This window comes from Notechis scutatus, chromosome 3 (assembly GCF_049901735.1).
Source record: "Notechis scutatus isolate UNSWTSFEM ecotype Mainland chromosome 3, rNotScu1.2, whole genome shotgun sequence".
NCBI classification, from domain to species: domain Eukaryota; kingdom Metazoa; phylum Chordata; class Lepidosauria; order Squamata; family Elapidae; genus Notechis; species Notechis scutatus.
This window is the reverse complement of record NC_142011.1, coordinates 6,580,885-6,606,787: the sequence shown is the minus strand read 5'-3', so window position 1 is coordinate 6,606,787 and position 25,903 is coordinate 6,580,885. Positions and strand designations below refer to the sequence as shown.

At 47.9% G+C, this 25,903-nt stretch overlaps 1 protein-coding gene across 3 annotated transcripts in view; it reads left to right on the top strand.

The window, feature by feature from the left end:
- Nucleotides 1-25,903, top strand: part of SAMD10 (sterile alpha motif domain containing 10) — a 41,681-nt gene that overhangs the window by 11,487 nt on the left and 4,291 nt on the right. For all 3 annotated transcript variants that reach the window (XM_087962404.1, XM_087962405.1, XM_087962403.1), the window contains exons 2-3: nucleotides 18,187-18,371; nucleotides 23,653-23,821. In XM_087962404.1, coding sequence (XP_087818530.1) covers nucleotides 18,187-18,371; nucleotides 23,653-23,821 — 354 coding nt within the window. The remainder of the gene's footprint in view (nucleotides 1-18,186; nucleotides 18,372-23,652; nucleotides 23,822-25,903) is intronic.

Sequence of the window (25,903 nt, the reverse complement as noted above, 5' to 3'; positions counted from 1 at the left end):
CCATTTGAAGTTACAACAGCCCTGTCATGCCCCTGTTGGAATCTGATTCCGAGGGGGAGGCCAGGCCGAGCAGCTGACAGGGAGTGGGAGTGTGGCTCCAGTAGCTGTGGAAGAAACTGGGGAAGGGCACAGTCCGGCTGGGCAGAGCAGGAGAGAGGTAGAGCAAGGCAGAGGGAGTTCAGAAGAAGACCCAGGCCCACCCCCTCTTCATCCTAGGACACGCAGGGAGGAACGGAGAACGGAGCAACGTGAGTTGCATGGCTTACAGGGGAGGAAAGGGCCCTGATTCCCTGCATTAGCTGCAGCTGGGAAAACAATGTTTAAAAAGGGAAGTTATGCACAGCAAAGTTGCTGGAAGCAAACCGTGAGTTATCTTTGTTTGTCAGGCTTATCTGGGTTCCTGGCGACTTCCCAACTGTGTGTGTTTTGTTGGCCTTTGAAGTCTGCAATTCCTTCTCCTGTCCTGTCCAGTTAATTGCTGCAGGGCGGTTTGTGTGGATTTTTATTTACAGTTTATATGTACTTTGTTTTCGGACTGAATTTCCTACGTTTAAAGGCTGTTCCTGGGAGAGTTTTTTCTGCAGCCGAAGGTAACCTGGCCATTGGGAGCAAAGTTGGAGGTATTAAAGGGACTTTTCTTACTTATGTGACTGTGTTGCCTTTGTGCCATGCCCTGGGTCATCACAAGCCCTGAAAAAAGTGACTTGCGGTCGGTCCTTGCATTTACAACCATTACTGTGTTCCCCACACAGTCATGTGATTGCAATTTAGACGCTTGGCAACTGGCACGTATTTGCAAAACACACAGGGTCAAGGGATTGCCATTTGCGATTTCCCCAGCTGGCTTTCAACAAGCAAAATCAATGGGGAGAAGCCAGATTTGCCGAATGAGTTCATGTCTCCTGCTTGAGCAGGGGCCAGGGGGTTGGACTAGAAGACCTCCAGGGTCCCTTCCAACTCTGTTCTTCTGATTCGCTTAACAACTGCAAGGATTCACCTAACCACCACAAGCAAACAAGGTTGTAAAATCGGTCACAGTTCACTTAACAACCATCTTACTTACCAATGGAAATCCCTCTGCAGGATGGATTAGTAGTCCTTGATTTATGACCACAATTGAGCACAAAAAGTAAGGCATTCATTAAGTCATTCGACCTTTCTTGTCACATTAAGTGAATCACTGCAGGGGTTAAGTTAGTAACATGGTTGTTAAGTGAATCTGGCTGCCTCATTGACTTTGCTTGTCAGAAGGTGTTCTGACCCAACTGGGTTCCCAAACAACAAACACAGACAAAGGCAGCATCCCCCACCTTTTAAGGTTTAATAACAAATTCTGTTCTGAAGACTGCTTCGCACTAATTAGCTCCGACAAGAAAGAGCCTTGCCAAGTGGTTTGTCAAGGCTGCCAAAAACCCAGAGATAAGAACTAATTTACAAAATTCTCCAATCACGAACTAAGATGTCCACCAGTTGAGTTTCAGAGCTTCTTTGCTGTCTGCAAAGAACGCTTTTCCAAACCTGGCTTGTATCCTCTTGAGGGAGGGGCCATTACCTTGCAGCCTCACTCCCGAGTCGCCTGTGCTGCTGAAATTGTTCTTTCCTCCGAGCAATCCTTCGTGCACGTTCACTTGGCACAGGCTCCTCGGGAAACTCCTCATCGCTGCTGCCAGCCCCCACAATCTCTGAAGGCAGCAGTCCACTCCCTGATGGTCCTGGTCCCTCATCTGAGTCCTCGCTCTCCTCAGCCGTCTGCACCTGCTGCCAGCTAACCACAACAGAAAGTCACAAAATGGGCTCACACATGACCCCAGGACACTGCAACCGTCATAAATACGAGTCACTCACAAACATTATTAATTTTGATCACGTGACCACGAGGGATGCTGCAATGGTCATAAATGTGAAAAATGGTTCTAAGTCTCTCTTTTCAGTGCTGTTGTAACTTTGAACGGTCACTAAATGAACTGTTGTAAGTCAAGGACTACCTGTACTTCCCATTTTGTGTTGGTTTTAAGGGCTGATCCTATCGGGCGTGAAGAATTGGAGTGACATGTTAAGTTCCAGTTAAGCTGATAGATTGCTTATGTCTATAGATGAACATCTCGTCAACTAACAGTGCTAAATTGGTGCTTGATAAGAGTCAAAGGAATTCACGAGGGGTTGGAAAACAGATAAACAGATTAACAGAGTTGGAAGGGACCCTGTAGGTCATCTAGTCCAACCCCCTGCCCAAGCAGGAGACCCTACACCATTTCTGACACATGGCAGTCCAGTCTCTTCTTGAAAGCCTCCAGGGATGAATCTCCCACAACTTCCGAGGGCAAGCTGTTCCATGGGTTGATTGTTCTCCCTGTCAGAAAGTTTCTCCTTATTTCCAGGTTGAACCTCTCCTTGTTCAGTTTCCATCATTATTCCTTGTCTGGCCTTTGGGTGCTTTGGAAAATAGCTTGACTGCCCTCCTCTCTGTGGCAGCCCCTCAAATATTGGAAGACTGCTATCCTGTCTCCCCTGGTTCTTCTCTTCACTAGACTAGCCAGGCCCAGTTCCTGCAATCGTTCTTCATATGTTTTAGACTCCAGTCCCCCCTAATCATCTTTGTTGCTCTTCTCTACACTCTTTCTAGAGTCTCAACATCTAATTTTTATAGTGTGGTGACCAAAACTTAGACTTGGTTGGACTTGGATCGCTTGTGGGAATGTAATGACTCCAGGCTAATCGCTCTCTTGACTCCACCCCCAGGCTCACCCTGTCCTTCTCTTAGAGATCTAGCTAGCATAGTAACTGAACTTAGGGCAGTGGTGGCTAACCTTTTTGGGCTCCTGTGCCGAAAATTGTGTGCCTGCTCACGTGCGCTCATGTGCCAGCACCAAGAAGTCATTGTGTGCGCGCCCCCCACGCCTCCTGTGCATGCACGTGTTAAGCCTGAATTCCCCAACGAGTGTTAAGGAAAACAAACTAAACAGAATGTGTAGCGTAGTCAGATAGGCAGACAGGTAAATGTGTGAGATAAGTTTGTATTTTAGTTAACACGCAGTAAAAAACAGATACGCTTGTGCTATCAAAATATAGTTTATTCCATTAGGAATTATAGCATAGTCAAAATAAATGGTCCATTAGTCATGTATCATTTCAGTCAGTCCAGTCGGGAATACTCAATTTTCAAAGTCTGTGTTGAATAGCCAATGTCAGTTCACTTACAATAAATCAGTCTGTATTATCTCTTCTCTCCGTTGAGAAATCAACACTCCTTTCTCTCCTCCGTTCCAGTAAGGAAAAACGCAGTCATCAATCCATCCAGTAATTAGGGATCATTAAGCCAGAGAGAGAGAGCTGCAATTGACTTGCTTCTTTTATGGTGCTTTTACAACCACACCCTTAATTACATTCTTGTAGTTAAAGTTACACACACTTTAAACAACAAACCATGACAACTTATTTATTATTTTTACCCAAACCAGTTAGGGTAAACAATGTTATCCCCCTCCCTCCCGCTGCCCCCTTACCTACACTGTGCACCTCCCAGCTGATTTTCGGCCTGTTTGAGGCCTTTTTCGGCCTCCCAGAGGCTCAAGGGAAGCCTCTGCAGCCTTTGGAGGCCAAAAAACGGCCCGTTTCATCACTTCCGGTATTTCTGGAAATACAGGAAGTGACAAACAGGCCTGTTTTTCAGCCTCCAAAGGCTGCAGAGACTTCCCTCGAGCCTCTGGGAGGCCGAAAAAGACCTCCAACAGGCCGAAAATCAGCTGGGAGGCGTGCGCATGCTCAGTGAGGTAAGTTTGACTGGGGCTCGCGTGCCTGCACAAATGTCTTTGCGTGCCACCTGTGGCCTGCGTGCCATAGGTTCTCCATCACGTGCTTAGGGCCTGCATTCGCACAAGATGCTGAATTCGCTTCCTGAATTAACCTGGTTGTCTAGGTCCACACTGGGCCCTAAATCAATTGCAAAGATTCCCACACAGGCTATGCCCCCTGCCCAAAGCTAACTAAGATTAATACGCCTTCAAGGTTGCCAACAGAGCTGCCTGATCTTCAACAACCTCCTGTGAAGCATTCCGAGCCAACGCAACTCACAAAAAGCCTCCAGGTGCCCCCCTGGCATCTTCTCTGCAAATCTTTTTTCTCCTGGTGCATTGCCAGGCCCTCTTTTTTAGTAGCAGCAGGGGTCTTCTTCCTGGATTCGGTCTGATGGATCCTGTTCCGCTCCTCCCTTTGCGCTGCTTCATTCTTTATTGCCCGCTGTCAAGAGGAAAAAAAAAATCAGAAAGAGGCTGCAGCTTTTTCTTCGGAGACGGTTCCGTAGCTTTCAGGTCAATCCTTCTCCTCGGCCTCCTCCAGGAGGCTGCCTGCCTTCAGCAACCTTTTGAAAATGGCCTTGCCCTCTCCGAAGGAAGCGGGTGAGTTTTCTCCCCTTCTCCCTCCCTCTCCTCTCTTGCGTCTTCGACCTCTGCATCCCCCCGGGACGTGTGGTGCAAAGGGGCATATCTGTTTCCATCGTCGCTGCGCTTCATTGCCTGTTGCAGCGGTCGAAGATTTTTATTCGGGCGGGGTTTCACCTGCTGGTTTGCCGACGTGAATTTTTGAAAATGCATTTGGAAAAAACACAAAACAAAAACCCCCAATGGCAACCACACTCTTGCAGAGAAAGAGACCCTGGGTTGGGGGAAGCTTTGCAAGTCAAGGTTAAATATTGGTCTTCTGAATTCTTCCCTTCCTTCTTTCCTTCTTACCTGCCTTAAGTTACATTCTCATCTCCTCCCTTCCTTCATTCCTCCCTTCCTTCCTTTCTTTTCCTTTCCTTTCCTTCTCCCTTCTTACCTTCCCCTCTCTCCATTGGTGGGATTCAAGTTTTTTTTTTTACAACAGGTTCTGTGGGCGTGGCTTGGTGGGCGTGGCAGAGGAAGGTTACTGTAAAATCCCCATTCCCTCCCCACCCCCACTAGCCTGCTTTCCAGCTCCGTTCTCCTGTGCAGGGCAACCAAAGAAGACCCAGCCAATCAGCTGGGACTCGGAAGGCGGAGAATAGAAGGGGGCGGGGCCAGTCAGAGGTGGGATTTGCCAGTTCTCCAGAACTACTAAAAATTTCCACTACCAGTTCTCCAGAACTGGTCAGAACCTGCTGAATAGCCACCTCTGCCTCTCTCTCCCTCCCTTTACTCCTTCCCTTCTTTTCCCTCCTTCCCTCTTTCCCTTTCCTTCCCATCCCTTCCCTTCCACTCTCCTCCCCTCCTTCCTTCCATCTTTCCTTTCTTCCTTTCCTCCTCTCCCTCCCTTCCCTTCCCTCTTTCCTTCTTCCCTTTTTTCCCTTCCCCTCTCCTTCCCCTTCCTCCTTCCTCCCTTCCCGCCCTCCCTTCCCTTTTCGTACCTCCCTTCCCTTCCCTCTTTCCTTCTTCCTTTCCTTCCCATTCCCTCGCCTTCCTTCCCTCCCCTTTTTCCTTCTTCCTTTCCTTTCCTTCTCCTTCCTTCCTCCCCTCCCACCCTCCCTTCCCTTTTCGTACTTCCCTTCCCTTCCCTCTTCCCTTCTTCCTTTCCTTCCCATTCCCTCGCCTTCCTTCCCTTCCTTTTTCCTTCTTCCTTTCCTTTCCTTCTCCTTCCTTCCTCCCTCCTTTCCTCCTCCCCCCCACCTCTTAGCCCATAAAGGACCCTCTGCAATTTGCTCACTTTCTCACTTAGAAACAATTAAAATAAGGGGATGTTTGTGAATCTTTTTTTTTTTTTTAACTCAAAAGAGAATGGGTTAAGAGGGATCACATTTGTTTTCCTGGCCCTCTTGGGGTGGGAGGCGAACATGATGCAGATCCTTTGCTCTGAAACACCCTTGCTTCTTGCTTGTGGAAGATCTCAAGCACTGAAAGAGTCCGTTTTCCTTTCCCTTTTGTTGCTGGAGTTTAGGAAATGGGGGGGTTGGTCAAAATGGAAGTGGGGTGGAAAATGCTGAGGTTTGCAAGAGAAAGGGTAACGGGTGGGAGCCAACATCACAGTTGCTGAGCCAAGAAAACAGAGAGGGCTCCTTCTAAATCTGGAAGGAGCTTTTTGCTTATTTTAAAGGTTTCAATCACAGGGTTTTTTTCCTCCCCCCCACAACCAAAGAGGTTCAAACTGCTATGAAATCATCCTTCTGCCCTTTTGGGGTGTCCTAAGCCTGGGCAAGCCACAGACTCCTGTTTTTGTTTTTTTTTAAAGAAAAACCCCAACGCCAGCAAAAGTTGGCAGCGGGAAGGTAACAATTTAAAACCAGACCGAAAATAGATGCATTCGGAGTTCTTCCTTTTCCTGCGGTCCCTTGTTTAGGGCTGCCTGGGGGAAAAGTCCCCCCACTCCCAAAAAAAGTCAAAATACCAACTCTCTTGCTTTCGGCTTGCAACTGCGACTGTGTGTGTGTGTGTCTTGGGTGTGCCGGTGTGTAAACAGGGCCAAATATTGCAGCCCGTCCTCTTCTGCGTCGTCTCGTTGCGCCCAAGGGCCTCAGGAGAAACACAGGGAAAACATATATTGAACTTTGAAACCTTTCCCATAATCCAGAGGTCCCCAAAACTTGGCAACTTTAAGGCTTGTGGACTTCAACTCCCAGCTGGCTGGAGAATTCTAGGAGTTTGAAGTCCACGTGTCTTAAAGTTGCCAAGTTTTGGGGACCTCTGCCCTAATCCAAGAAAAGCAGGCGTGATGAAAATGCATTTGTGCTTGCAATATGCAAACGCCTTCCCCAATGCGGATACAATTAGTCCTCAACTTACAGCCACAATTGAGCCCCAATGCCCTGTTGCTAAGTCAGACACTGAGTTTTGCTCCACTTTGTGACTTTTCTTACCTATTTCTTAAGTGAATGGCTGCATTTGTTAAGTGAATCCGGCTTCCCTCATTGATTTTGCTCATCTTAGATAGATAGATCTAACAGAGTTGGAAGGGACCTTGTAGGTCATCTAGTCCAACCCCCCGCCACCCATCCAAGCAGGAGAACCCACACCATTTCTGACAGATGGTCCCAGAAGCGAATCACGGGACTCTGGAACACAGCAAACACCACAGATACAAGTCAGTTGCCGAGCATCTCAAATTTGATCACGTGACCAAATAACGTGACGGTCCGAAGTTTGAAAATCGGGCATAAAGTCCCTTTTTGCAGTGCCGTTGTAAATTTGAACGGTCACTAAATGAATTGTTGCAAGTATTGGAAGGTCCTATAATGTCTCCCTTCAACCTTCTCTCTATCAAGCTAAACGTAATTCGTTTCCCTTAGCCCCATGATGGCGAACCAATGGCACGCAGAGCCATTTGGGCCGGCATGCAAGCTGTGGGCAAACTTACCTCACTGCTCATGTGCGAGCCTCACAGCTGATTTTCGGCCGGTTTGAGGCCTTTTTCGGCCTCCCAGAGGCTTGAGGAAGGCTTCTGCAGGCTTTGCAGGCCAAAAACTAGGCCCGTTTCGTCACTTCCTGTTTTTCTGAAAATACCAGAAGTGACTAAACAGGGCTAGTTTTCGGCACCCAGAGGCCACTGGACCTTCTGGTTTTTCTTCGAAGATGTTTCGCTTCTCATCCAAGAAGCTTCTTCTGCTCTGATTGGATGGTGGGGAATAAAAGGATTTATACTGCTTGAAGACAGCTGGTCATTTGCATCCTTTTGGCAAGTCGTTGAGGCCCCTTGGAGGTGTCATCAGGATCACTGAGTAGTGCAAATGGGTGTGGAGCTTTCTTTTGGGACAACCATGACTTAAGAGGATGGAGAATTTCCATAGACATTTACCCGGTTGATAGAGAATCTGGAAATGAAGCCAAAAGAGGAATAGAGGGGAAAGCTAGGCGTATTTATTTTACAAAAGAGAAGATTAAAGAATTGCGGCATTAAACCCGACTACGCGGGCTTGCATCTTATCCCACCTTAGGCTAAAGCGTGCTTTCTCTGGCTCATCAGTCAGCGTCCCGTGGAAAATTAATCTTCGGAGAGATCCAGGGTGAATTGGCCATGTGCAGACTGTAAAGTGGATTTTTATACAGCATCTCTGAGGATAGCGGAAAGCTTGAAGGTGATCACATGATGAAATGAGCGATAAAGAGGAAAGCAGAAAAATCTGCCTGCAAGGTGTTTTTTTTTTTTTCTTCCACCCATATACATATTTACATTAAATCAGTTGGTTAACTGACTGCTGGAAAGAACGGCAAATCCTTAAGCAATCTGCCTGCAGATAAAAGCAATTAATCCATTTCCAGCTTTTTTTTTTCTTTTTCTTTTTTAAAAAAAAATGGTTTTCTGCCCGTCAGCATGCTTTGATTGATCCCAAGGTGCCTTCCGTCCTTCCTCTTGGCCTTGATCTGTGAAAATGAAGATGAGACAGGCATGCAGTGTTTCTCACCTGTAGCAAGTTTAAGATAGGTGGACTTCAACTCCCGCATTGCTGGCTGGGGAATTCTGGGAGTTGAAGTCCACCACACCTTTTCAGTTGGCTGCATTTGAATAACGCTACAAATAGCCCTCAACTTAATGGCCATTATTAAACCCAACATTTCTATGCTAAGTGAAACATTCATTAGGCGAGTTTTGCCTTATTTTATGAGCTTTTATTTTTTGCCATCGTTAAGTGAATCACTGCAGTTGTTCAGTTAGTAACCCTGGTTGTTAAGTGAATCTGGCTTCCAAATGGACGTTGCTCGTCAAAAGGTTGCAAAAGGGGATCATGTGACCTACGGATACTGCAAGTGTCATAAATATGAGCCCATTGCCAAGTGTCCGAATTTTGATCACGTGACCATGGGATGCTGCTATGGTCATAAGTGTGAAAAGCGGTCATAAGTCACCTTTCTCAGTGCTGTTATAACTTTGAACAGTCAGTCAATGAATTGTTGTAAGTGGAGGACTCCCTGTAGCCTGGAGCAGGGGTCGCCAACCTTTTGGACCTCAGGGACCACCAAACTCATAATTTTAAATCCCGAGGACCAGAGACCCTGGGAAAATCCCAAAAAGAGTCTGCAGAAAAATCCCCCACTCCGTTTTCCTACTGATCGATTATTCTTTATTTGGGATCGCAGGATACCGTCTCTAGCTCCGTTTTCAAGGGGGGAGAGAGAGAGAGAGAGAGACTTTTGGCTTCATGCAAGGAAAGCAGCAGAAGCAGCAGAAGTCTTCCTTTCTCTCCCCCAAACTCCGCCAGAAATGAGTCTTCGTGAGACTTCGTATGCCGGCGCAGCCTCTTGGAGCAGGGGGCCTTGCAGGGTCCCAAAGACTCGTTTCTGATGGAGTTTGGGGGAGAGAAAGAAAGACTTTTGCTGCTTTCCTTGCGTGCAGCCAAAAGCAGAAGAAGAAAGAAGCGGAAAGAAGCAGCCCGGTGGCCAGGCAAGACGAGTGGGCCAAGTTCCTCCCCTCCACCCTTTCCCCCCTCCCCTCACTACCTCATGTTGCTCACAATGCAAGCGACACAAGCCTTGTGTTCCCGCGGGCCATGTGGGCGGCACAGCCTTGTGTTCCTGTGCAGCCTGGATTAATTGCTTTGGGGGTGACATTCCTCTACGGACCACCAAAATTTTCTCACGGACCACCAGTGGTCCTCGGCCCACTGGTCGGCGACCACTGGTCTGGAGAGACTAAAATTTCCCCCACCCCACCCCCTGCCGTGAGATGCCAACACCAGGATCCCAAAATGGTTAGATCTCTCTCACACACACACACACATAGCCAAGGAAGCTCACGGCCCAGGTTGCACAGTGCAAGATCAGACTGTGAATGATGGCCAGTCCAGCTGTAAGCCAGAATCGGGTGGCTAGTTTCAGATGACCTTGAGACTTGCAATCAGATGCAGCTGGTTTACCCTTCACACTTCTGAGCTGGCAAAGGTTGAGGGAAGCTTCCCCTGACAAGATTTGGAATGGATAGGAAGATGGGAAGCCTTCAGCCTAAACGGTCCCACCAGCCTGTGAGGCCATTTTACAAACTGCATCTTATCTCGTTTAGGAATTTGAAACGTGGGGAAAAAAAAACACATCAAGCAAGGACTAATGTTGAGGGGATTCTGAGCAAGGAAAACAAACGATATTGCTGTGTTTTCCCTCCTCTTTGTTTGTTTGCATTTGTTTGCATATGTACAAATAACTCAAGGCTGTGAACATACACAATAGTCTGTTCTCCTTCTATTTTCCCCACAACAACAACTGTGTGAGATGCCTTGGGATGAGAGAGAATGATTGGCTGAAGGTTACATGCCTAAGACAGGACTAGAACTCACCGTCTCCTGATGATTGGGCCAAAGTCACAGAGCCGGATTTCATGCCTAAAGTGGGACTAGAACTCACTTTCTCCTGGCGATTGGCCCAAAGTCGCCAGGCAGCTTTCATGCCTCCAGTCCAGTAGGACTAGAACTCACTGTCTCCTGGAGATTGGCCCAAAGTCACCCTTTCACACCTAAGATGGGACTAGAACTCACTGTCTCCTGGAGATTGGCTCAAAGTCACCTAGACGGCTTTCATGCCTTAGGTGGGACTAGAACTCTCTGTCTCCTGGAGATTGGCCCAAAGTCACCCAGCCAGCTTTCATGCCTAAGGCAGGACTAGAACTCCCAATCTCCTGATGATTGGCCCAAAATCACCCAACTTGCTTTCATGTCTTAGGTGGGACTAGAACTCCCAGTCTCCTGGTGATTGGCCCAAAGTCACCCAGCTTGCTTTCATGCCTAAGGCGGGACTAGAACTCACTGTCTCCTGGTGATTGGCCCAAAGTCACCCAGCTTGCTTTCATGCCTAAGGCAGGACTAGAACTCACCACCTCCTGGTGATTGGCCCAAACTCACCCAACTTGCTTTCATGCCTAAGGCGGACTAGAACTCACTGTCTCCTGGTGATTGGCCCAAAGTCACCCAACTTGCTTTCATGCCTAAGGCGGGACTAGAACTCACTGTCTCCTGGTGATTGGCCCAAAGTCACCCAACTTGCTTTCATGCCTAAGGCGGGACTAGAACTCACTGTCTCCTGGTGATTGGCCCAAACTCACCCAACTTGCTTTCATGCCTAAGGCGGGACTAGAACTCACTGTCTCCTGGTGATTGGCCCAAAGTCACCCAGCTTGCTTTCATGCCTAAGGCGGGACTAGAACTCACTGTCTCCTGGTGATTGGCCCAAAGTCACCCAGCTTGCTTTCATGCCTAAGGCGGGACTAGAACTCACTGTCTCCTGGTGATTGGCCCAAAGTCACCCAGCTTGCTTTCATGCCTTAGGTGGGACTAGAACTCACTGTCTCCTGGTGATTGGCCCAAAGTCACCCAGCTTGCTTTCATGCCTAAGGCGGGACTAGAACTCCCAGTCTCCTGGTGATTGGCCCAAACTCACCCAACTTGCTTTCATGCCTAAGGCGGGACTAGAACTCCCAGTCTCCTGGTGATTGGCCCAAACTCACCCAACTTGCTTTCATGCCTAAGGCGGGACTAGAACTCCCAGTCTCCTGGTGATTGGCCCAAAGTCACCCAGCTTGCTTTCATGCCTAAGGCGGGACTAGAACTCACTGTCTCCTGGTGATTGGCCCAAAGTCACCCAGCTTGCTTTCATGCCTAAGGCAGGACTAGAACTCCCAGTCTCCTGGTGATTGGCCCAAAGTCACCCAGGTTGCTTTCATGCCTAAGGCGGACTAGAACTCACTGTCTCCTGGTGATTGGCCCAAAGTCACCCAGCTTGCTTTCATGCCTAAGGCAGGACTAGAACTCCCAGTCTCCTGGTGATTGGCCCAAAGTCACCCAGCTTGCTTTCATGCCTAAGGCGGGACTAGAACTCCCAGTCTCCTGGTGATTGGCCCAAAGTCACCCAGCTTGCTTTCATGCCTAAGGCGGGACTAGAACTCACTGTCTCCTGGTGATTGGCCCAAAGTCACCCAGCCAGCTTTCATGCCTAAGGCAGGACTAGAACTCCCAGTCTCCTGGTGATTGGCCCAAAGTCACCCAGCTTGCTTTCATGCCTAAGGCGGGACTAGAACTCACTGTCTCCTGGTGATTGGCCCAAAGTCACCCAGCTTGCTTTCATGCCTAAGGCAGGACTAGAACTCACCACCTCCTGGTGATTGGCCCAAACTCACCCAACTTGCTTTCATGCCTAAGGCGGGACTAGAACTCACTGTCTCCTGGTGATTGGCCCAAAGTCACCCAACTTGCTTTCATGCCTAAGGCGGGACTAGAACTCACTGTCTCCTGGTGATTGGCCCAAAGTCACCCAACTTGCTTTCATGCCTAAGGCGGGACTAGAACTCACTGTCTCCTGGTGATTGGCCCAAACTCACCCAACTTGCTTTCATGCCTAAGGCGGACTAGAACTCACTGTCTCCTGGTGATTGGCCCAAAGTCACCCAGCTTGCTTTCATGCCTAAGGCGGGACTAGAACTCACTGTCTCCTGGTGATTGGCCCAAAGTCACCCAGCTTGCTTTCATGCCTAAGGCGGGACTAGAACTCACTGTCTCCTGGTGATTGGCCCAAAGTCACCCAGCTTGCTTTCATGCCTTAGGTGGGACTAGAACTCACTGTCTCCTGGTGATTGGCCCAAAGTCACCCAGCTTGCTTTCATGCCTAAGGCGGGACTAGAACTCCCAGTCTCCTGGTGATTGGCCCAAACTCACCCAACTTGCTTTCATGCCTAAGGCGGGACTAGAACTCCCAGTCTCCTGGTGATTGGCCCAAACTCACCCAACTTGCTTTCATGCCTAAGGCAGGACTAGAACTCCCAGTCTCCTGGTGATTGGCCCAAACTCACCCAGCTTGCTTTCATGCCTAAGGCGGGACTAGAACTCACTGTCTCCTGGTGATTGGCCCAAAGTCACCCAGCTTGCTTTCATGCCTAAGGCGGGACTAGAACTCACTGTCTCCTGGTGATTGGCCCAAAGTCACCCAGCTTGCTTTCATGCCTTAGGTGGGACTAGAACTCACTGTCTCCTGGTGATTGGCCCAAAGTCACCCAGCTTGCTTTCATGCCTAAGGCGGGACTAGAACTCCCAGTCTCCTGGTGATTGGCCCAAACTCACCCAACTTGCTTTCATGCCTAAGGCAGGACTAGAACTCACTGTCTCCTGGTGATTGGCCCAAACTCACCCAACTTGCTTTCATGCCTAAGGCGGGACTAGAACTCACTGTCTCCTGGTGATTGGCCCAAAGTCACCCAGCTTGCTTTCATGCCTAAGGCGGGACTAGAACTCACTGTCTCCTGGTGATTGGCCCAAAGTCACCCAGCCAGCTTTCATGCCTAAGGCGGGACTAGAACTCATCCTCTCCCACTCTCTAGCCTGTTGCCTTAACCACTAGGCAACCTGGTGTTTTTACCGGCCTTTTCACTCTAGATTCAGAGAATTTGCACAGGGCGGTGCAGAGCAGGTTGGTAAGGGTCAGGCTGCGGGCTCGCCATTGGAGTGGCAGCGTGCGTCTCTGGAAATCCCCACTTGACACGGGGCTAATAGGTCCTGAGAGGGGGACCCGACTTAGACCTCCGGCTCGTGGGAGACGGAAGCTGTTTTCTAGGGATTTTTCATTTGCATCCTTTCCCTGGGAGGTTAATCAAAGCACGGCTGGGAGAGGATGGGATTATCGCAGCAGAGCACAAAGGGAAAGAAAGCAAGGCAGGAGGGGAGGTTTTCTATAGCCAGCAGGCGGGGGGAGAGTTAATCCTTCTTTTAATCATAGGCTGGAATGGTTTCCTAGAAGGGAAGGGAAGGGGGGAGGGGCAAAGGAGAGTCTGGGGAAAGCGGGGCGAGCCAAAACGTGCCAAGCAGGGAAGAAAGACACGCAAAGCAGCAAATGGTGCCATGCACACCAATGTTGGCACTCTGGCTGCTCACACGGAGCCCCCTCCTGGTTTTTTCTCCTTTCTCACATTCCATCTGCAAGGCTGGCCCATCGGTCTGCATTTCAGTGAAACGGCCGATCTCAGCGATGACGCTTGTTCTCTAAGCTAAGCTAAGCTCGATTCATTTTGAACCCTGTTCTTTGGGTTTCTGGGTGGCTTCAGGTGTTACACGCATAAAGGAAGGAAGGAAGGAAGGAAGGAAGGAAGGAAGGAAGGAAGGAAGGAAGGAAGGAAGGAAGGAAGGAAGGAAGGAAGGAAAGTAGGTAAGCAGGAGGGAAAGAGGAAAGAAGGCAGGTAGGCAGCAAGGAAGGAAGGAAGGAAGGAAGGAAGGAAGGAAGGAAGGAAGGAAGGAAGGAAAGAAGGAAGGAAGGAAAGTAGGTAAGCAGGAGGGAAAGAGGAAAGAAGGAAGGAAGGAAAGTAGGTAAGCAGGAGGGAAAGAGGAAAGAAGGCAGGTAGGCAGCAAGGAAGGAAGGAAGGAAGGAAGGAAGGAAGGAAAGAAGGAAGGAAGGAAAGTAGGTAAGCAGGAGGGAAAGAGGAAAGAAGGAAGGAAGGAAAGTAGGTAAGCAGGAGGGAAAGAGGAAAGAAGGCAGGTAGGCAGGAAGGAAGGAAGGAAGGAAGGAAGGAAGGAAGGAAGGAAGGAAGGAAGGAAGGAAGGAAGGAGACAGGAGGAAGCATGGGAAGGAGGTGGAAGGAAGGAAGGAAGGAAGGAAGGAAGGAAGGAAGGAAGGAAGGAAGGAAGGAAGGAGCCAGGAGGAAGCGTGGGAAGGAGGTGGAAGGAAGGAAGGAAGGAAGGAAGGAAGGAGCCAGGAGGAAGCGTGGGAAGGAAGGAGCCAAGAGGAAGCATGGGAAGGAGGAGGAAGGAAGGAAGGAAGGAAGGAAGGAGCCAAGAGGAAGCGTGGGAAGGAGGAGGAAGGAAGGAAGGAGCCAAGAGGAAGCATGGGAAGGAGGAGGAAGGAAGGAAGGAAGGAGCCAGGAGGAAGCGTGGGAAGGAGGTGGAAGGTAGGAAGGAAGGAAGGAAGGAAGGAAGGAAGGAAGGAAGGAAGGAAGGAAGGAAGGAAGGAAGGAAGGAAGGAAAGTAGATAAGCAGGAGGGAAAGAGGAAAGAAGGCAGGTAGGCAGCAAGGAAGGAAGGAAGGAGACAGGAGGAAGCATGGGAAGGAGGTGGAAGGAAGGAAGGAAGGAAGGAAGGAAGGAAGGAAGGAAGGAAGGAAGGAAGGAAGGAAGGAAGGAAGGAAGGAAGGAGACAGGAGGAAGCATGGGAAGGAGGTGGAAGGAAGGAAGGAAGGAAGGAAGGAAGGAAGGAAGGAAGGAAGGAAGGAAGGAAGGAAGGAAGGAAGGAGACAGGAGGAAGCATGGGAAGGAGGTGGAAGGAAGGAAGGAAGGAAGGAAGGAAGGAAGGAAGGAAGGAAGGAGACAGGAGGAAGCATGGGAAGGAGGTGGAAGGAAGGAAGGAAGGAAGGAGCCAGGAGGAAGCGTGGGAAGGAGGTGGAAGGAAGGAAGGAAGGAAGGAAGGAAGGAAGGAAGGAAGGGCAATAACAGTAGTACTTAGACTTATATACCGCTTTTCGGTGCTTTATAGCCCTCTCTAAGTGGTTTACACAGAGTCACCCTCTTGCCCCCAACAAGCTGGCTCCTCATTTTACTGACCTCGGAAGGACGGAAGGCCAAGTCAACCTTGACCCAGTGAGAGTTGACTTGCAAAACTGCTGGCAGCCGGCAGTCAGCAGAAGTAGCCGGCTATGTAGGAATCAACATACAGTATTGTGCATTTTCAACGTCGTAACTTCGAATGGTCACTAAATGAATGCCTATAAGCCGAGGACTACCTGTACTGAAATATCCTGAACTGATATGTGAGACATTCTGAACCAGCCACCCTCCCATCAGGAATGTAGAAAAAGGAAAAGCCCAGCTTCTCTAAGTGGAGTATTTGAAAACCTATTAAAATGTTGAATTAAAGTCTTTTTTTTTTCACTCTTGTCACGGTCACAGAACTACAGAGAGCACACCAGAGCTCCTGCGAGCTCAAGATGGATAGGCTTATTACTACGAACGCAGAGATTAAAAAAATGGGTTTTTCATTGGGCTTTGTTAGTTCAGATAGGTCATATCTAGCCATCTATTTATATTTTTCTCTCCCACTTTAATAAAGCCTTCAACTCAGTAGATTTCACAAAGGCTCCTGCAAAAAGGGATTTCATGGCCTATGAAGCTCACAAAAAGGAATTGTTTTTTTCTGAATGAGTTTATTCCAGAGCGCGTGAAACAAATTTTAAGTCAGGGCACTGAATCTACCGGTTCGTTGCAATGACTTTTCTTCATTTGTTAAGATCAATGATCGGTTACTTTTCCTTCAAGGAAGCAAACATTGGAAACTCTCGTGAAGATACAGGCCTTTTTGGCCTGTATTACAACGATCAACCATGGGAATCTTGACATTTTAAAAGTCACGTTGGTGGAACTAGTTGAGTTAAGGATGGGTAACACCCTGCCTTCCCGGGAATGCATTTCTGATAGAGGTTTGAAGATCTATAAGATGTTGAATTCTGGCCCTGGGGATTGATTCAAAGTCGCCCAGCCAGCTTTCCTGCCTAAGGCAGGACTAGAACTTCCCGTCTCCTAGTGATTGGCCCAAAGTCACCCAGCTGGCTTTCATGCCTAAGGTTGGACTAGAACTCACCATCTCCTGGTGATTGGCCCAAAGTCACCCAGCCAGCTTTCATGCCTAAGGCGGGACTAGAACTCACCATCTCCTGGTGAATGGCCCATAGTCACCCAGCTGGCTTTCATGCCTAAGGTTGGACTAGAACTCGCCATTTCCTAATTTTTAGGCCACTAAGTTGCTTGTGCATTGCAAGTTAAGCGAACACAATCTGTGATTTGTTGACTTGGGTTTAGAGTTCGGATTGTTGTGTGAACGTAGACAAGAGGGAGCAGTCCTTGGTTGCAGCAGATAGATAAACAGATGTTATTTTTTGGGGAGCTCCGGTTCTCCAGCTGTGTATTCAGCTGCCCTGGGCAGACAGGCTTCTGCATCATTTCAAGCCCGTGTGAACAGCGATATGGATTTATTGCAAAGGAGAGGCCCAGCACTGCCAAAATATGGCATAAATCTAACACATCGGGGTGGATAATTTGTCAGCATCTGACACAAACGGCTGGCTGTTGAGCCTATCTCTAAATTGCCAGAAGGGCTGAGCGCCTGGCCATCTCTGGCCTCTGCATTTAATTGCTCTGAAGTGAGTAAATCTTCTCCATGACGTTGGCCGCTTTGTTGGGTTCTCTGCAGATACAAAAGAAGGAAGTGTGTGTGTGTGTGTGTGTGTGTTGGTGTGTCTGCGGATCCTGGAAAAAGAAGGGGACATTGAAACCTGACATCAGGTTACAGGCTAGGCTGATAAAAGCTGCAAAAGTGGAAAGGGATGAATTATCTTTCGTCTTCAGGTCTGCAGCAAAAAATAAAATAAAATCAACCGTGTTGTGTTATTGATCCACACAGAGGGAGTTTCTGTCTTGGACATTCTTCCCATCCGCCTCTAAAACTGGCAGGCCTCCTTGCCAAGCTTCTGCCATCCACAGGTGATCTTTCAGGGCCTCCAAAGTAAGCGGTGGAAGCAAACAGGGTTCAGACCTCAAAGGGGAAGAGCCCCATGGATGACACTTAACCGGATTTTATTATTTTTCTTTACATATTTATTAGGGGTTTTTTTTTATCCCACCTTTTATCCTACCTATTCAAGGAGGCAAACATTTGTAAATACTCCTTCCCCTTCCTCGTTTCTTCCTAACAACAACCCTGTGAGGTCGGTTTGGTCTGAGAGGGAGGGATTGGGCCAAAATCCTCCAGCCAGTTTTCTATGCCTGAGGCAGGACTAGAACTCACCATCTTCTGGGGATTGGCCCAAAGTCACCGAGCCAGACCTTATGCCTAAAATGAGACTAGAACTCACCGTCTCCTGGTGATTAGGTCAAAGTCACCGAGCCAGCTTTCATGGCTAAAATGAGACTAGAACTCACCGTCTCCTGGTGATTAGGTCAAAGTCACCGAGCCAGCTTTCATGGCTAAAATGAGACTAGAACTCACCGTCTCCTGGTGATTAGGTCAAAGTCACCGAGCCAGCTTTCATGGCTAAAATGAGACTAGAACTCACCGTCTCCTGGTGATTAGGTCAAAGTCACCAAGCCAGCTTTCATGGCTAAGATGAGACTAGAACTCACCATCTTGGACCAAAGTCACCGAGCCAGCTTTCATGCCTCCTGATGAGATTAAAACTCACCATCTCCTGGTTTCTAGGCCAACACCAAACAAAATCTTTGTTTGTTTTTTTCTTGTGCCATGTGAGGAGCAACCTAGAAGCCGAGCATTTAAGTTTGCACTTTCTCTGCTCCGCAGTGGCTGCGACTCACTTTGGTTTCTGCCCGAGCCTTTTGGAGCACACTGTATCGGCCGAGAATCTGAGTTACCGCCTGCAGAGGAATTCAGGCGGCAATCTCACCTGGCATGATGGGCGAAGCCAGAGGACAGCCGGAGGGAGACCCGTCAAGCTCCTTCAGCAACCGGGGACCGAAAACTCCCAGGTAGGATGGCATTGGGCACCTCTCGATAAATAAAGGAATAAATGAATAAAGGACAGCAAGTGGCAACCACGGAGCTGCTGATCTCATAAAGGCTGGAAATGTCGGAAGCACTTGGCAGCCGTGGTGGTATTCTACTGGCGTGGCCTGGTTCGGCCAAACCAGTAGCTCCGATGATCAGCTGTTGGGCCCTCCTGCCTGCTTCGGCTCTATACTGACCTTTATTTCCTGCTTTTCAACCTCGGCTGCTTCGTAGGGCACTGTGGATTGCCACGCGTCAGCTGTTGAAGACGCAGGGTGAGTGCAGGATTGCAGGAGGAAGTGAGTAGCAAACGCTCTGCGCACATGCGAATGCCTCGCCCAAAGAACCAAGGGTAAAAAAAAAAATTGAAACCCTCCACTGCTTGGCAGTGTGACTTTTGCGACAACAATTTTTTCAGGATCAAAATAAATGTAAAATATATATATATAATTTCTGTAATAGAGTTGCCAAAGTCTGCAATGCTCTACCTAATCCCGTTGTCTCCGCCGCAGATTTTCACCGTTTCAGTCCACAAATGGACTTCCGTGGACCTTACTTCATACGTAAGCGGTCAGTAGAGGGGGCCGTGCATGTGCACTTAACGTGCCTATCGTCCCTGTCGTATTTTCTTTTTTATCCTTCTCATTTTTGTTTGACAGATTTAATAAATAAATAAAAATAAGTAAATAAATATGTGCAAGTCTACTGACCAGGCCACAGGGTGCCACAGACTCTCTGTTGGGCAGGCCTGCTCTAAGGAAGTAATTAGTGGTGGTATGTTACCAGTTTGGCCTGGTTCAGCCTAACTGGTAGTAAAAAAAAAAGCCTCCCATGATCAGCTGGGAGAAGGAAAGAAAAGCCGACGATCAGCTAAGAAGAGAAAGAAGAGCGCAGGATCGGCCTCTCACCCGCCCCTGCGCTTTTCTCTTCTTTAACCTCTCAGCGGATTGGCGCTGCAGGGCTGTGTGGAAAGCTGCGTGTGTGTGTGTGTTAGGTGCACATGCACAATCACCAAATCGGTAGTGGAACAGGTAGGATCCTACTGCTGGAAGAATCATCCGTGGTGGTATTCAGCCGGTTCACACCGGCTCAAGCAAACTGGTAGCAAGGATTTGGCGTGGGTCACTGAACCGGGAGTAACTTACTGGCTGGCCACACCCCCAACCCGGTCGCCCAGTCACTGCTCGCTTGCCCCGCCCGCCTGATGCTCGTTCACCCCACCCACATGACGCTCGCCCCGCCCAGTCACTCCTTAAGGTATTTCTTTTTTTTTCCCTCCCGACGATCAGCTGTTCCTACGATCAGCTGTGCTGGGATTCCCCTCGCTGTCTTACCGCTTCACCTCACTGCTGCAGCCCCCACCACGTGCTCCATTTTTTTTGCCTTCCTGGGCCCCAGGGAAGCTTCCTGAGAGCAAAATCAACTCCCGGAGGCTTCCCTGAAACCCAGAAGGCCCCAAAAACGGGGGAGGGGTGCTGCAAAAAAAAAAAAGGCATTCCCACCCAGTCACATGGCCATGCCCACCTAGCCACGCCCACTTAGCCACGCCCACAGAACCAGTATTTAAAAAATTTTTGAATCCCAGCACTGATCTCCATGTGAACCAAACATGACTTCCTGCCTAGATCGGAGTGATTCTGTGTAATGCATGTTCCCAAAGGTGCAATTCAGTTATCTTGGTTTTTACTTTCCTTGGATACGGTTTGCCCTTTTTGAAAAAAGCACCCTTGGTACAACCATGGCCTGGATGACTGAGAATCTCCGCAGGCATCTGTGCCATGCAGATAGTCCTTGATTTGCCTTTGTCATTGAGCCCAGAATTACAGTCCTGAGTGATGTCACTCATTAAACAGGTCACTGGAAGTAAACACTAGTTTGCGTCAAAAAAAAACAACATGGTGAATCATGGTCACATGACCACAGCACACTGCAGCTGTCGAAATTACATGCCAATTGCCAGACACCTTTTCTTATTTATTTCACATGGTGTAAAAGAATACAACGTTAATGGCAGTTTTTAATTTTCAGTGCTCACACTGTTTCTTCTGGCTGAGAGATCCTCGTGAGGCCCAGCACCTGGAAACTATAGATCGTTTAGCCACGGCGTGTTGCCCGGGGTGTACACTGAGGAGCCTAGTCTACATTAGCAATAGCCCTTAGACTTATATATCGCTTTACAGTGCTTCACAGCCCACTCTAAATGGTTTAGAGAGTCAGCCTCTTTGCTCCCAACAATCTGGGTCCTCATTTTACCCACCTCAGAAGGTTGGAAGGCTGAGTCAACTTTGAGCCGGTCAGGATCAAACTGCTGGCAGTGGGCAGAGTCAGCCTGCAATATTGCATTCTAACCAGTGCGCCAATATAGCAATAGAATAGAATGGAACAGAACAGAACAGAATAGAAATAACAATTGCACTTAGACTTATCTACCGCTTCACAGTGCTTCATAGCCCTCTCTAAGTGGTTTACAGAGTCAGCCTCTTTGCCCCCCAACAATCTGGGTCCTCATTTTACCCACCTCGGAAGGAGGGAAGGCTGAGTCGACTTTGAGCCAGTCAGGATCAAACTGCTGGCAGTCGGCAGAATTACCCTGCAATGCTCCATTCTAACCGCTGCACCACCACAATATTATATCCAGCGAAACACATGAATTTTGATCATATGGCTGTAGGGATGCAATAGCAGCTGTAAGTGCAAGGAGAGGTTCTAAGGCATTTATTTTTTTTAGCGTGGTTGTAAATGCAGAGAAAGCGTTGCTTCGGAAGCTGTGTTTTGTCTCTAGCAAGTGGGGGAATTCCAGCCCTTCCCACCATCCAAACAGCACGTAAAAGGTTACGTTGCACAGCGAAGAGAGACAGTGAGAATTCAGGCAATCTGATTAGTTATCTCTTTGCTTTGGAGACTCGGATTAACATTGCGTTTTGACTTGGGAGTCCCGGTTTAAATTTCCATCATCCTTTTCCTGAGGGATTGCAGGAATTCAGATCTACGCATCCTTTTACTATTCTGTCTTACGATTCACTTGCTGAATATAAAGACAGATAGAATAACTCTACAAATTCTTCCATACAAAGCTTCTTTTATTGGATTGTATTAGGTATCCTCAAGGTGACTCACAGTTACGTCGAGATGCATCTAATGTCCAATTCTTTGCATAGTTGACATCGTAGTCAGTCAAGGACTTCCTATAATAGCCTAGCCCAGAGTTCGCCAACGTTTCTACCTTTGCAGACAGGCAGGTTGGAGGGAAGGGATGGTTTTGCACAAGCAGCAGGCAAGCACATGTGTGCAGCTCCAATTGTCTGAGTGGCATGCATGCGTGCCCACCACTTGCACAAATGGAGCACATACCATGTGCATGTGTTCACCGGTTGTTCACACGGGTGGAGATGTGCATGCATGTTTGCACGCTCACCAGTGGTGGGATTCAAAAAAATTTACTACCAGTTCTGTGGGCATCGCTTGGTGGGCATGACGTGGCTTGGTGGGCGTGCCAGGGGAAGGTTACTACAAAATCCCATTTCCTCTCTACCCCACTAACCTGCTTTCCAGCTCCGTTCTCCTGTGCAGGGCAACCAAAGAAGACCCAGCCAATCAGCTGGGACTCGGGAGGCGGAGAATACATGGGGGCGGAGCCAGTCAGAGATGGGATTTGCCGGTTCTCCGAACTAGTCAAAATGTCCGCTACCGAGTCTCCAGAACTGGTCAGAACCTGCTGAATTCACCACCTCTGGCACTTGCCCATCACTTTCATGGCTTGGTTCTGAACGGCTCAAGGCCCAGGAGATGGTTGTGGACCACTGGGCTAGCCAGCATGGTTGGGGACTTCTGGGATTTGTAGTCCACACCTCTTAAAAGGACCAAGATTGGGAAACACTGAGTTTGACAATTGTGTCCAAATACCAGGGCTTCCCACCTCCATTCATAGCTTCCTATTTAAGCCAACGTAGGCTGGTTTGAAGTAAATAGGGAGCAAAGAGAAATAAATTAAGACGTTTTGCCAATTTGCAAAAAAAAATAAAAAATAAACATATCTGTCTCTAAGAAATTGCTAGTGAATTGCTGGCTACTTATAACTTGGTGACAAAGGAATTTTGGCTAATGCCATCTGCGGGCTCAGCATTTTTCAGGAAAAGATGCTGTCACTCTTGGGCACAGATTGCTTAGATCAGTTTCCAATTTGCCTTTGGAAATAAGTCATGAATGCTGTCCGTGCAAGTTGCATTTTCCTTCAGTTTTACTTTCCAGGATTAGCTAGATCCAGCCTGCCATGAACAGCTAAGATTTAAAGGGGAAAATTATCCCAGAGCAGACAAAGGAGTAAAAAAAGGCATGATTTCAATAGAATGGGATGGAGAATAATGCTGGCTCAGGAATTCTGGGAGTTGAAGTCCATAGGTCTTAAAGGGGCCATAATCGCCCACCCCTGCTATATAAAGAAGCCCATACTGTTTTAGTTGCCTTTTTATAGCATAATTACTCCAGCCTCCTTTTAAAATTACGATTAACATTAAGTTTGAAGCTGCATCATTAACTCCGTTTCACGTAAGTCTACTTTTTGTTTTGTTAATTGATTTAATACAGGAAAAATACATTTGAAAAAAAGCATAAAGCAATAATGTCCCAAAGCTAACCGCAGCTTCACAGTGAACACACAAACAAGATCTGCAACAGCCATGTGAATGCAGGCTTGCAATTGATCAACTCACTTTCTAGTTTTGTACAATTTGTCAAAGCAAAAACTCACCAGAGGCATTAGATTTGCAAAACAGATTAATACATTAAAACTTATTCAATCTTCACATTTAATGCAAATGTGGCTAGTTTCTCTCTGGTTAGCCATGTTGCATGTTACAGTTCCAAAGTAAAGCAACCCTTCAGAATAATTAGTGGGCGTTCAAAGTTACGACGAGACTCTCCGGGGTTGGTTACAACCTGGTTCTGAAGTTTGGATAGAAGAGAATAACAGAGTTGGAAGGGACCTTGGAGGTCTTCTAGCCCAACCCCCTGCTTAGGCAGGAAACCCTAAACCATTTCAAACAAATGGTTGTCCAATCTCTTCTTCAAAAACCTCCAGCGTTGGAGCACTCAGAAATTGCTGATATTTTTTTTAATGTTGTATTCAGGAATAAACGTTGGTGTATAAATGTTCTATTTAGGAATAAACATTGGTGCAAAATTCTTCAAAACTTTGTATCGCTGCAAATTCTACGCTCCGTAACGCTGTTCTTTGATCTTTTCTTCCTTCCTTGATCCTTTTAGAGCCGGACTTATGAGCACTATGGAATCTACCACACCAGTCCTACCTTAGGGAGCCTTACCAAGCCGGTGGTGCTATGGACCCAGCAGGATGTGTGTAAATGGCTGAAGAAGCATTGCCCGCACAATTATCTGATCTACGTGGAGGCTTTCTCACACCACGCCATCACAGGTAAACGTCGGTCAGGGCACGCTGAAGAGTGGCAAAGCCATGGACAATCAGTAGCTCCCTGTCAGGATTCCGGCAGTTACCCCAATTAAATCAGCCAAACTTCCGAAACTTTGAAAGGATTTATTGGGAGTTAAATTGCCCGGCACTGCCTGGGACACATCATTCATTGTCACCCTTAACCATGGTTTCCCCTCACTCCCTGGATGTATCGTAATTCATATTCTCCAATGGGACACCTCCATAGCCAAGAGCCATCAATCATGCTCTCCAGTTAGATATTTGCATAGCAGAAACTTCAGTCACCTTGTTACTATCTTTGAACAACTATTTATGGAATGCACTTTTGATTTCCAAGCTGCCACACTGCTCTTTCAAACCGCTTTCTGTTGCCAATTCTAAAAAGACCATAGAAATTTTTTATGAATTGACACTGCCATTATCCTAAAGATTACAATACAGATACAGATTGACAGCGTTGGAAGGGACCTTGTAGGTCATCTAGTCCAACCCCCCGCCCAAGCAGACCCTATATCATTTCTGACAGATGGCAGTCCAGTCTCTTCTTGAAAGCCTCCAGGGATGAAGCTCCACAACTAGTCTAGGGAAGAGAAGGACCAGGGGAGACATGATAGCTGTGCTCCAATATTTGAGGGGCTGCCGCAGAGAGAAGGAAGGGGTCAAGCTAAAGCTCCTGTAGGCCAGACAAGGAATAATGGATGGAAACTGATCAAGGAGAGATTCAACCTGGAAATAAGGAGAAACTTTCTGACAGTGAGAACAATCAACCCATGGAACAGAAGTTGGCCCCGTAAGTTGTGGGAGCGCCATCACTTGAGACCTTCAAGAGGAGATTAGACTGCTGTTTGTCAGAAATGGTGTAGGGTCTCCCGCTTGGGTGGGGGGTTGGACTAGATGACCTATAAGGTCCCTTCCAACTCTGATTATCTGTTATCTGTTAACTTCTGAAGGCAACTTCTCTTACATGGCTTGATGGCTCTCACTATCAGGAAATTTCTCCGTATTTCCAGGTTGAATCTCTCCTTGGTTCCGTTTCCATCCGTTATTCTTTGTCCGGCCTTCAGGATGACTGTAGTTCAGCTTGTTTTGTTTCTGACTTTCCCATTTTATTTTGGTTGGTCAGTTGGTTGCTTTTCATTCATTCAGTCAGGACTCCCAGAATTAAATATAGGTTATCCTCTTTATCTTCCCACTGTAAAACTCTGTGTGTTTCCAGAATGGCAGGAAAACAAACACGAGAAATCAAAGAGAGGCTATCTTTGGGTGAGGCGTAGGCCTTTGTTACGCGTCTGTGTGTGTCTCTCTCTCTCTGTGTAGGGTTTTTTTTTTATTCTTTTTTTTTAAATTCCCTGCATTCACGAAGAATGAGCGCTTCATTGCCTGAGGGGCCACAATAATAAATAAAAAAAAAACCTAATGGAACCACTCACTCAATTCTTTTTGCTGGAAATAAAAAAAAAAACCTCTCAAATTGGACCCCAGAGGAAGTGGAAATGGGAGGTGTTGTAAGGCCACTATGCCGACGGACGGCCTCTAGCTATGAGGAGCAAGGCATGATGGGAAACTCCGATGCGTGGAAGATGGCCTCCGTCTGCCAAGGGGGTCCCAGGAAACGAGTTTGGGTGGAAGAGAAAAGCTGAGCAAACTCCGCCTTAGGAAATGAATTCCATCAGAAGTCATCTGTCTGGATAGAGCCGCGTTCTTGAACGCGGCAGGGCAGGCCGTCCTCGAGAGCCAAAACTCCCACATTGGCTTTTCAAACTACAGATAATCCTCAACTTGCCACAGTTCGTTGAATGGCCGTTCAAAGCTGCGACGGCACTGGAAAAAAGTGACTTGTGAACGTTTTTCAGACTTATGGCTTTGCAGTTCTAGACCCACCAATCACTCGAACTCACCCCTGGGATCAAAACCACAATCGAGCGGATTACATATTGGAAGGTTGCTTAGAAGTGTGCATATATGATGAAAATAAATAAACCGAAGGGTCCTGGGGATGGGCCCAAAGTCACCCAGCTGAATTTCATGCCTAGAGCGGGACTAGAGACGGTGAGTTCGAGTGAT